At 37.6% G+C, this 10,994-nt stretch overlaps 1 protein-coding gene across 1 annotated transcript in view; it reads left to right on the forward strand.

Moving 5' to 3' along the window:
• The window catches only part of LOC107515471 (androgen dependent TFPI regulating protein), a 66,478-nt gene extending 55,753 nt beyond the window's left edge, over window positions 1-10,725 (forward strand). The window contains exons 5-6 of the mRNA XM_016154328.2: window positions 2,483-2,634; window positions 8,931-10,725. Of these exons, the coding sequence (XP_016009814.2) occupies window positions 2,483-2,634; window positions 8,931-8,965 (187 nt within the window). The 3' untranslated portion in view covers window positions 8,966-10,725. The remainder of the gene's footprint in view (window positions 1-2,482; window positions 2,635-8,930) is intronic.
• The last annotated feature ends 269 nt before the right edge of the window (window positions 10,726-10,994 follow it).

The following is a 10,994-nucleotide window of genomic DNA, read 5'->3' on the forward strand; positions in this document are numbered from 1 at the left end:
GGAAGTGCTATGGATGTCCCCTGAAAATGCTCATGTCTATGGAATGCACATTCATAGAATTCCACTACCAGAAATAGTAATCATTACTTGTTTTCAATTGGGTAAAGTTTTGATTAGAGGAGCATCTAGACAATTTTGGGAAAGAGTTACACTAATAGGACCAGGACTATACAATCCTAAAAATGATATCTTCTTAAAACAAATTTTTATGTGGTAAAATACACATAAAATTTACTATTTTAACCATTTTTATGTATATAATTTGTGGTATTAAATGCATTGACATTGTTGTGCAGCCATCACCACCATCAATCTCCAGAACTTTTTTCTTCCTAAAGTGAAATTCTGTACCCATTAAACAGTAACTCCTGATGCCCCCCTACCCCTGAATTTGATAACTCTAGGTACCTCATATAAGCAGAATCATAAAATGATTGTCCTTTTGTGACTGGATTATTTCATTTAACATAATATCATCAAGGTTCATTCATATTGTAGCATATGTTAGAATCTCCTTCCTTTTTAAGGCCAAATAATATTCCATTGTGTGTCTATACCACATTCTATTTATCATTCATCCATAAATGGACATTTGAGTTGCATCTGTGTTTTACTGCTATGAACATAGATGTACAGATATGACCTTGAGTCTTTGCTTTCAGTTCTTTTGGGTATATACCCAGAGTTGGAATTGCTGTGCTAGCTCATATTGTAATTCTAGGTTGAATTTTTTGAGCGATTGCCATATTTCTTTTTCCACAGTATTTCCATTATACATATCAATCAATAGTTCAAAAGGATTCCAATTTCTCCACATCCTCTCCAAAACTGGATATTTTCTGTTTTGTTTTGTTTTTTTTTGTATAGTAGTCATTCTAATGGATATGAGTGGTATTTCACTGTAGTTTTGATTTGCATTTCCCTAATGATTAGTGATGTTGAGTATCTTTTCATGTATTTATTGGCCACTTATATATCTTCTTTGGAAAAATGTCTATTCAAGTCTTTTGTCTATTTTTCATTGGGCTGTTTGTTGAGTTATAGTTATATATTCTATATATTAATTCCTTATCAGATATATGGTTTGCCAATATTTTTTTTATCTCATAGGTTGTGTTTTCACTCTGTTGATTTTATCCTTCGATGCACAGAGATGGCCCCTTAAATTTTATATCATAGGTACCTCCCTTGCCGCACCCTAGTCCTGGCTCTGAGATTAGCCCTTGTCTCTTTCACAGCATTTGACAAGTATTTGAAACAACCAAGATCAAACTTGGGTTTCTGAAGTTTAATTAAGCACAGAATTTCATTCATCCATCTGAACTCCTTTGATAACCTGGTATATCCCAATTTGAATATTGTTTATGAAGCATAACTTTTCCTGTGCTAATTATTACAAAAGATGAGTAGCCTCAAAAGAAAGATTGCTGAGAAGACTCCCAATGTGTCATTCCTAGAGGAGAGAAGCTTTTAAACTATCATTAAATGATTGTAATGTGCCCAGTACTGTTATATTTTAAATGCGGTCATTCCCTTAATCCTTACAATGATGAATGATGTTTGCACTCCCACTTTACACATGAAAGTAGGGGTAAGAAAGGTTGAAAAATTGTTGAAGGCAGCATGACTAATAGGTGGCAGAACTAGAATTTGAATCATGGAAGCCTGGTTCCAGTTTCTGTACTCTTAACCAGTTATAAACTGTAGCTTATATATCATATTCCTCAATAATTTTAAAAGTTATTTCAGACTTTGGCATCTTCCAATACAGTTAGTTTCCAGAAAACTGCATTTTTAGGTTTCACTTAGACACCATGGCTCCTCTCCTAGCATTTCTTTCCGTCTGTTGGCTTAAAGAAATTACTCAATTTCTGTTCTCACGTGAGCGAGATCTCTACCTCCTGTAATTCCAACCAGTCCTACTTAACGTACTATCCATGGCTATATCTATGAGGTAAAATCAAGGCCAACAATTGAACCCCAAGCATATTGTGTTAGGGCAAAAATGCTCAATCTCTACCCCTCCTACCCCAACAGAATTGGAGAGCTAACAGAAAGCTACACCTGATTCAGAAATGCAATCCCCATTCATCTGGCTGAGAGCCAGCAAATGGACACTTGCTTTGCAAGTTCAATGTCTCAGCAGGTCATACATCTCAGGAAAAGGAATAATTCATGTTCTCCCACAGTCTCTTTGGTTAATTATGTGTTCAATATCCTCCCATATATTTTTTTTTACCAATATGAATTTAATAGATAAAGTAACATAGCCTAATTTAGCTCATATAATAAGATGTCTCATTGAATTAAGTCTATCTAGAAAAGACTCACTTTTGTAGGTTTGTGGAACTCCTTAGCTGCTGACAAATATCCCCATGGCTTCCTTTTATCTTCCTAGGCTCTAAAACCCATTGATTTTGAGGAGAAAACAGTTTTTATCCCTCTGACTGTTCTAATCATTGTGAATTGTCGTTTTCTGCAGGCTTCTATGGTTCTACTCTCAGACGGGTATATGGCTGTATCCTATATTTGGCAAACTCAGCCCAATAAGTATAGCAGTCTTCCTCTCTATCAGCTACATCTTCACTATTGGCACCTACCTACTCGGAGAGAAGCTCAACCACTGGAAATGGGGTCAGTTTATTTCTCTTTTACCTACAGAAACACTTCTTCTTTACCATCTCTCCACTCTTCCTAGAAACAGAGGAGAAACAAATCCAAAGCAGAGGGCAGTGATGCTTGATGCCTTTGTTCAAGGACATGGATGGGTCCTATCAAAGTAGGCAAAGGAAAAAGCCTGGGGGAAGTTCATACTTTCTCAAAGGGCCCTATCAAATTTTCTCCCCTTCTCACTCAAACAACACCTCATTTAAGGATAAAAATAATCTTGTTTAGAGAGCTTAGCACCCGGAGAGCAAGATGTTACCACATGAAAAAATGGACTCAGTCTCCTTCTCTTAAGTAGGGGCTTGAGGGTAACAAGGTGTTTAAATGTTAGGTTTTTTGTTTTTGTTTGTTTGATTTTATTTTAAGGAAATGGGTGTGAATGACCCTTTTAGGTCTTCCTACCTCAATAGTGCCTTCTCAGATGAGTTCCCATCCCTCTCCCATTAGGTTATTTGTCAACATTTAGTAAAGCATTTGCAAGGTAAAAATCACATGCTGTACTTGAGATTGAAATTCTCATTTAGACAGGGTCTTGGGCAATGGAAATATGTCAGTAAGCTAATGTTTCCAATTGTAGGTGGATAAAATCATGTTGCTTTTTCATAAGAAAAAAAATAATCTTAACTCAGTTGATTTAAAAATCGAAGATTCTATTCTCCTCCCTGCTTCTCCCACTACCCCACCCCCAAAATATTTTGTTGGAAAATTAACCACCAAAAAGTCAAGTTGCAAAATACCCATGATTTTTTCCCTACCCAAGGAGAAGAGCAGTAACTCTACTCTGCAAGAGTCACATATAATCCCCCACATCACATGCTCACATGCCATTCTTTTCCATCAAAATACAAATAGCAGAAGTGGTATCTTCCACCCAATTTATGAACTGGTGTAAAAACATAAGCCATGTATGCAAAAAACAAACAAACAAACAAACAAAACAGTTTCAGAAGGTTCAGTACAAGAGTGTATATTTCTGAGAGGAGACTGAGACCCTGGAGACATAAGCATGTAATTTGGCTTTTTCACATGTTTTCTACTTTGGGATAATTTAAACTGAGTCTCAAAGACAATATCTTCCTTGAAAGCAAACACTTAAAAAGTGGAATACTGAAAATTACTCCCCAAATCAGGACTCCAAATCATAGGAAACCATCCAGGAAAAAAAGTGTTGACATTTCAGATGTATTGATATCTAATTCTAACTAGTTTTGGCTCCTTGAAATTCTGAGTTAAGATTTTTGATGCCTTCCCCAAATCTATATTTAAATTCAGAAAAAGAAAAAAAGAAGAAACTAATCCATTTAAGATGTGGCAGATGTAAGACAAGCAGAGAGAAAAAAAATTGATTACTCAGAACTTAGAGAATAACTTTTTAAATCAATTGTATTGAATTCAATAATGATTAATTTGTAAAATGTTGAATAGTGATTTTTAAACATCGATTTAATTTAAAACAAAATTTTCACTGTATTTAATGTCAAGATCATTATTTTCAACACAAAGCTCTTTTTAATAAATCTCATTGTTTAAGTACCACATCTAGTATTTCACTGCAGTTAAGTTCCAATGAGCAAACAGGCCAGCATAAACATGTGGCTCTTCCGTTAATCATGCATATGTGAATGTTAATGTGGGTAATAGAGACTACTGAAAGTGAATCAAGGGATTACTGTCTCTCCTCACTCTAAATTTTTAACTCCTTAAGAATCGAATGAATGAAAAATTCTATAAAGCATCAGAATAGGGTCATAAAAGTGTTAAATTCTGAACAGATCTTAATTACAAATGGTTGAATAAGAATTAAAAGATAAATTAGATTACTTAAAATCCCAATGGTAGTGAACACTTTTAAATTGCCTAAAACTATGGTTATTTACGTGAACACATTTTCCTATGTTTTAGTCTGTTTAAAACACTTTAAGGTTTCCCTTAACTTACAGATGGAAATCTAAACCCTTGGAATGACACACAAGGGTCTTTGTGACCAAGTGCCTGACTTGGCTCTTGCTCCCCTTCTCCTCAATGTGTGTCCTAGCAGCACCAAACTGCTTGTTTTCCTTATACACTGATATTCTCACCTCCATAGGCCTTTGTTTCTTATATCCTCTCGTCTTTGCCTGTCTCATACCCACTCGTTTATTTCAACTCACCTCCTTCCAGGAAGCCTTCCCTGGAATCCCAAGAGATTTGTTTTTCCATTAGATCCTGAGTTTCCTATGGGTTGGGAGTGTGTCTTGTACCCCTATGAACTCCCATTTACATTAGCTTACCAAATAGATCAATCAATACAGACAAAAAATAACCAAGGACTCTTCTCTCTAGGCATAAAATGGGACTTTGTACAAAGGTGTTCTGGAAATAGTGATCAAGGAGTGCTCTAATGGTTGGAGATTAAAGTATTGACCAGGGAGTTTAAGGAACACAGGAGAATGATGCTTATACTATTGGAAAGTTGTTGAAGAGGAGATGCATGTTAGGGCAAGCAGTACAAAACAGTGGGAAGAGAACTGGAATAGGAATCAAAAAAACTAGGGTATGTGCCCCATCTGTCCACAAGCCAACTATGTAACCTGTATAAACATCATTCAACTCTAGTAATAGGGTGACCTCAAGGTAGGGCAACTGCACATCTCGGTTTAGTCCTGGTTAATGCCTGCTATGCCAGTGTGCATATGGTTTAGCATTGTCTAGGCTTGGATAAGCAGTTGTGTCATTCCTCTATCCCTGAGTTCCTCTCCAAACCTTCTGTTCTGGGTCTGTGGGAATACATAAGTAGCCACCTATTCCAAACATGAGGCTAACCCTACTTTTTCACCTCTTCTCATTGCTTAAACTTCCTTGGATGAGAACAGAAATTCAAAGACATGCACTGGTGTTGCTGTGGGAAGCCATGGTTAGGAGAAAAGTTCTGTGCCAGACTGTCTGAGTTCCTACCTTGTTCTTACCACTTGTAGACCTGTGATAAACAATGAGGCACTCAATATCTTTTTATTTCAGTTTTCTCCTGTGCATCATGGAGACAATATTAGTACCCATCTCCTAGGATCCTGGAGAACCATAAATAATTTAGAAAGTATCAACTGCTGAGAACAGGGCCTGGAACAAGTCAGTTGCTGGGCCGAGAAGGGTGCTGGCAGTGATGGCCACAGTTGCTTAATGTCTACCCATTTTCTACCTCCTTTGTGTGTTATTTCAGTGGGTGAAAATGAAGAGGGGAACAATAAGGGTAGTAGTAAGGAATGGTACCAAGGATCAAATGTAAACTTGGAAAGTGTGTGACATTTTTCCAGGGGTTTGTGGGTGCAGGGAGCTGGCCCTATGCCTCAGGGGTAGAAATGCTGTCAGATCCTCAGGAAAGTGTTTCTGGCCTTCAAGATGATGTGGCTCAAAAAGCTCTCAAGAGGTTCCAGAGGGCCACTCTACATGATTTGTCACCATCTCGCTCCTTGCCCTGAGCTATCTTTTATGTGTCATAGGACAGAGTGCTGTATAAAAAACTGATACTATAGATCCTTTTCTTCTCAAGGATATTTTGTAAGCTGAAAATTCCAGTCTAGCCAAGTGACCTTGTGATGGTACCATGGGCAGAATGACATACAAACCTTCCTTTTAATACTATTTGCTCTAGAGAATATATTTTCAAAAGGAAATTTTATTGTTAAAATTTGCTTAGTCTAGTCTGCCTCCCTGCTTTTATCCATGAAGAAATTTGTTATAAGGTCTGCCTTGCATGTTGTCCTTGATCATTTCATAAGAAAATAATCTTATCGTGAGATGACTCCCACATGTATTTCTAATTTCTTGTCCTAATTTCATCTCCCTAAACTCAAAGACGTTCCACTCTGGATCATCACTTCTCCCTCTTCCTCACCCTCTTTTCCCCATAATGGTTTCTCCAGCCAGCCTTCAGCTCCACCTCCTTCCTGCTACTTCTGCACAGTGACTATATTCATCAGTGCTCAAATTTTATTCCTCTAACACCTCATACTCTTCAACCATCTGCCTTCTCACCCTTTTCCAAGCCAACCTGCTAAACAAGGCAAATGTTCTTCAAATTTTTAATTCAAAGTCTAGCAGTAGCTTTTGTGGTCGTAGATACACAGGTGTAAATCTTTGTGAAGAGTATGCTTTTAGTTAACCTGTGTTCTGACTATTGGATTAATAAGGTCTATAATTACATATAATATCCATAGTGATATTGGTTCAAAGAACAGTTCCTTTACCGTGCTAGCAGAAAATGTTTGGATCTTGCACGAGACAAAGATTTAACGTTTGGCCTAAAATGTCTCTACTCCTTGGTGCTACCTGACACAGGACAAAGGAAAGACTAAAATAAGTCAGTAGTAGACCTAATTTCCCAACTAGAAGGTGTTTTACTGGGTAAAAAAAACTCCCTACAATGAAAAAAAAAAAAAGAATAATAACAAACAACAGCATTTCCCAATCAGAGTTTAAAATCCATTTTGTGAACTTTGGTTGGGTAAGATAATATGATCAATTACTAAGTCAACAGTTCCCTTATCTCTAGCCATGCATTATGGAAACATGGAAAGAGAGAAATTCTGAAGACTCAAAGAAGCCTATAGACTGCTCAATCCTATGAGAATGCAAGACTAAGGACCCACCCCTATCTGCCAGAAACGAAAAAAGAAAATATTATTTCTGAAAAGTTATGCTCATACCATGTAAATCTCTACAGAATGGAGTTCTACACAGTCACACATTTGGGGACAGTGCCTTCTCTAGCACTGTGGTGGGTATGTGAAAATTTCTTAGTGCTCCACCTAGCTGCTTAGTGTAGGATGTGGGAGACTCTGGTCCAGTGGATGGAGCCACCTGCTCTTTTCCCCCAATGGAACTTCCCACCACTGCTTCCACTCCTGCTTCTGCTGTTTCTAAACCTTCATGCTCTGTTGTGTTTCTTAAGTGAAGATTGAGTCTCCAATCCTTGGCACCTAGGGTTGAAGGAGTGAGGTTATGATTACAGTTAGACTCAAAGCACTGGGAGTTGGTAAACAACATGGATAAAGAAAGTTTTAACCACCCTGAGAATGACTACAGGGGAAACAAATTTGAAAAGAGAAGACCTAACTGAGGAGGAGAGAATTTGCATCAAAAATAAAAAATACGTGAAAGCATAAATGAAAAGAATCTGAACCATATAAAGCTGAATAAATTAGTCAGGCTTTGCTAAAGTGACTGGGAGTAGTCTGAACTGATGAGAATTAGAAGTGCAAGGGAGAAGACTGTCCTGAAAAATGCTGAGAGACATGAATACAAGGATGGCTATGGGGGCTATGTGAGGAGCAACCGGCTGTTCTAAAAAATTAGTGTGTTGAGGGGGCCACAAGTAGGACTTCAACTTATCAGTCACTACATCCTCTGAGGAGTTCCAGGAAAATAAAATTAGGAAGATATTTAATGTTTATTGTTAAGAATATAATTTAAAGGGAAAGCAGGGGAGGCAGGATTTAAACAGTGAAGCATGAAATTAGGAGCGTGAGATTGCTGTGGTAATACCAAGCCAGAACTAACAAGGTTTTAATGTCCAGAATGGACAAGAAGCAGAGCTGAAAAAAAGTTTTCGAAGTAGGTTAACATTTGCCAATAAGAAAGTGAGTTAATGAAGTTTCAGAAATATCGAAGCGTATGTAAAGATTTATGATCATTAAATATAGTCGTAACAACTTTTTTGCTGGACGAAAGTCATTCTAAAAATCTAATGCTATAATTTCAATTATAATGAGCTTACTAAAAACTAAAGACCCTTTAATGAGCTTACTAAAAACTAATCAATATGCCAGTATTTTTTTCACCCGGCTGATCAGTTCATTTGGTTGAGGTCATGGAATGTCCCCTACTTAGGTGAATATTCACTCTTCTATTTCCTCTCTAGTTTGATGTGGTCTCTTGTTTCCACATGCAAAGTCTCAAAGTTTGTTGATGGACAGTGCATAGACTGCAAATGCATGGCCAAGAGCAACAGCAATCCATAGTTCCTATTAGATATGCAGAGCCACATGAAGACCAATGGCACCACTGGTCAACTGGCCAGCTGTGAGCTGAGCACCAAGGGGAGACAGTAGAGTGGCTTCTTGCCCTGCAATAGTGGTGGTGGTTTTTTAGAACTCCTTAAAGACATCTTGCCTTTGGAAAAGTGTCCTCAACTTTCCACTGCCCCATGTCAGGGTGAATGTTTATTTACATAAAAACACCTGTTAGGGAAGCCCTGTGGTCTGAAGTCTCTGTTCTTGTTTGCACAGGTGACATGAGGCAGCTGAGGAAGAAGAACAAGTGATTACATGCCATTCTCCAAAAACTAAGAAAGAAGAAAATACAAGAGGTTTTTTTTTTTTTTTTTTTTTTAAATTTTTCTTTCTTTTTCTTTTTCTTTTTTGGTGGGGGGTAGTGGTAGAGAAACATAGGAAAGTAGAAAGGGCAGGGAATAATATTTGAATTTAATAAGAAGGTTATAAAGGTAGCTTAATTTGAGGACTCCTTGTTTTTTGAAAGGCTTACTGAATGTGCCAAAATCAATTCTTGCTCTCTCAGAATATGTTACCTTAGACTGACCTCTGTGGAAGATGGTCTGTGGCCAAAATCTGGCCATAGGAAAACAAACAAACAAATAAACAAAAAAACAAACTGATAAACTCAGTGTTAGAGAATGTTTAGACACAGAAAATAATTTAGGATCATCCAAACTCTTCACTTTACAGAGGAGGATGCTAAGGACCTAGATGAGAAGTTGCCCATATGAGGCCAAAAAGTTAGTGTTAGAACCAAGACAGAAGGTTTTGTCTCCCAGATCTTCTTGTTATGGAAAAGCTTAAAAATCAGACCAGCAAAAAGCCAAACAGTAACTCAGAGAGAAGGAGAGCTCACATTTATTACGTGCTGTCCCAGAGGAGGTAGGGCTCTGAAGAATCTGGGCCCCAAGCTCAGTTGCAACATTCCTTATGTACAGGATTTTTACACAGACTTGATTGGTTGATTTGAATTCAGACCATTACAAATGGCGGGGGTTGCTATGGTTGCAAATAGTAACATTGGTAAAAGGGGGAGAATTGTTATGGGATACCGATGGTTACAAATTGTTACAGGAAGCAGGGAGCTTCTAAGGTACAAAGTGCTACAAGAGCCAGGAGCTGCTGGGTACAATCAGTTACATTCGCAGCTCAGAAAAGTAGGACAAAGTGCAAGTGAGCTCTTGCATGCAACAAGCATATTGACAGAAGCAGAACAAGAGGCTAATTAGTTTTTAATGAAAATTCCCAAAATTTTTTCTTCATTCTAACTCCTAGTCCTGTACCATTTTTTGAATAATCCCAACTTTCCTGAAAATAAGATTTTCATAAACTAGTTATTTTTATGGATTGCTCATTTGTTGCCCACCCCCCCACCCACACTCTAGATAGATGTATAGGGAGATGGCTGCTACCGAAGTTGTCTGTTTACTTAATATGGTATGATAGCAAATTATTTGGGACTATGAGAAAATAAGTTATAAAAATATTAGAAAATCCGTCCCACCTATAAGCAAGCTTTAAGGGTAGGTATAACCACTGAACATAATAACATTGTCAAAATCTCTTCTATTTGAGTACTAACTAACTCATCAAATAAATGTACATTTCACTTGGGGAAGGGTATAAATGGAAAGTGATTCAATTATGAGGACCATTGAGATTACTTTGGTACAAAGTACTTTGCTGAGTTAGTTTATGATTTAACAAAGCTGATTGTCAGGTGATTAGCAAGCACATTCATGAACCCTTCTTTGATTTTCTTAGTGGAATTTTTCCAGATCTTCATTTACAGGCATATTAAGATCACAAATGACAAATGTCTAGTGGTGGGTAATCAGGCCCAGGTGGGCAGGGGTATGGGCACCAGAGTAAATTGTACTAGGGCTTCCCAACCTAACTTTATAAAGGAAAAATTTGGTAAAAATGAATAAAATTTGGTAAAAACTTGTCCCTGGGACCAAATTAAACCTTGATCGCTGCATGACTGACCATTGTGCAATATTCATTTCAACGCCAGAAATACCTCAAAAATACTGAGAGCAGTCTTGAAGGATTAGGGAAGAGAAAAGGCTATATCAGTAGGGCAGGCAGAGTAGGCAAGGGAAGACTAGAAAAGGCACCAAGAAATCTGCTCGATTCCTACTCCTCTACTATCATGTAAATATGAACCTCAAGTTTTTTTGGACTGAGCTGGGAACACCCCCTCTTTTCCTATACTTGCCGCTTCTTGACTGTTGTCAGAGCTCCTGGTCTCAGCAGAAGTGCAGAAGCACTTGCACAATGGAAATTCCCCAAGTA

The sequence above is a fragment of the Rousettus aegyptiacus genome, unplaced genomic scaffold, assembly GCF_014176215.1.
Source record: "Rousettus aegyptiacus isolate mRouAeg1 unplaced genomic scaffold, mRouAeg1.p scaffold_m13_p_1, whole genome shotgun sequence".
Taxonomy (NCBI): domain Eukaryota; kingdom Metazoa; phylum Chordata; class Mammalia; order Chiroptera; family Pteropodidae; genus Rousettus; species Rousettus aegyptiacus.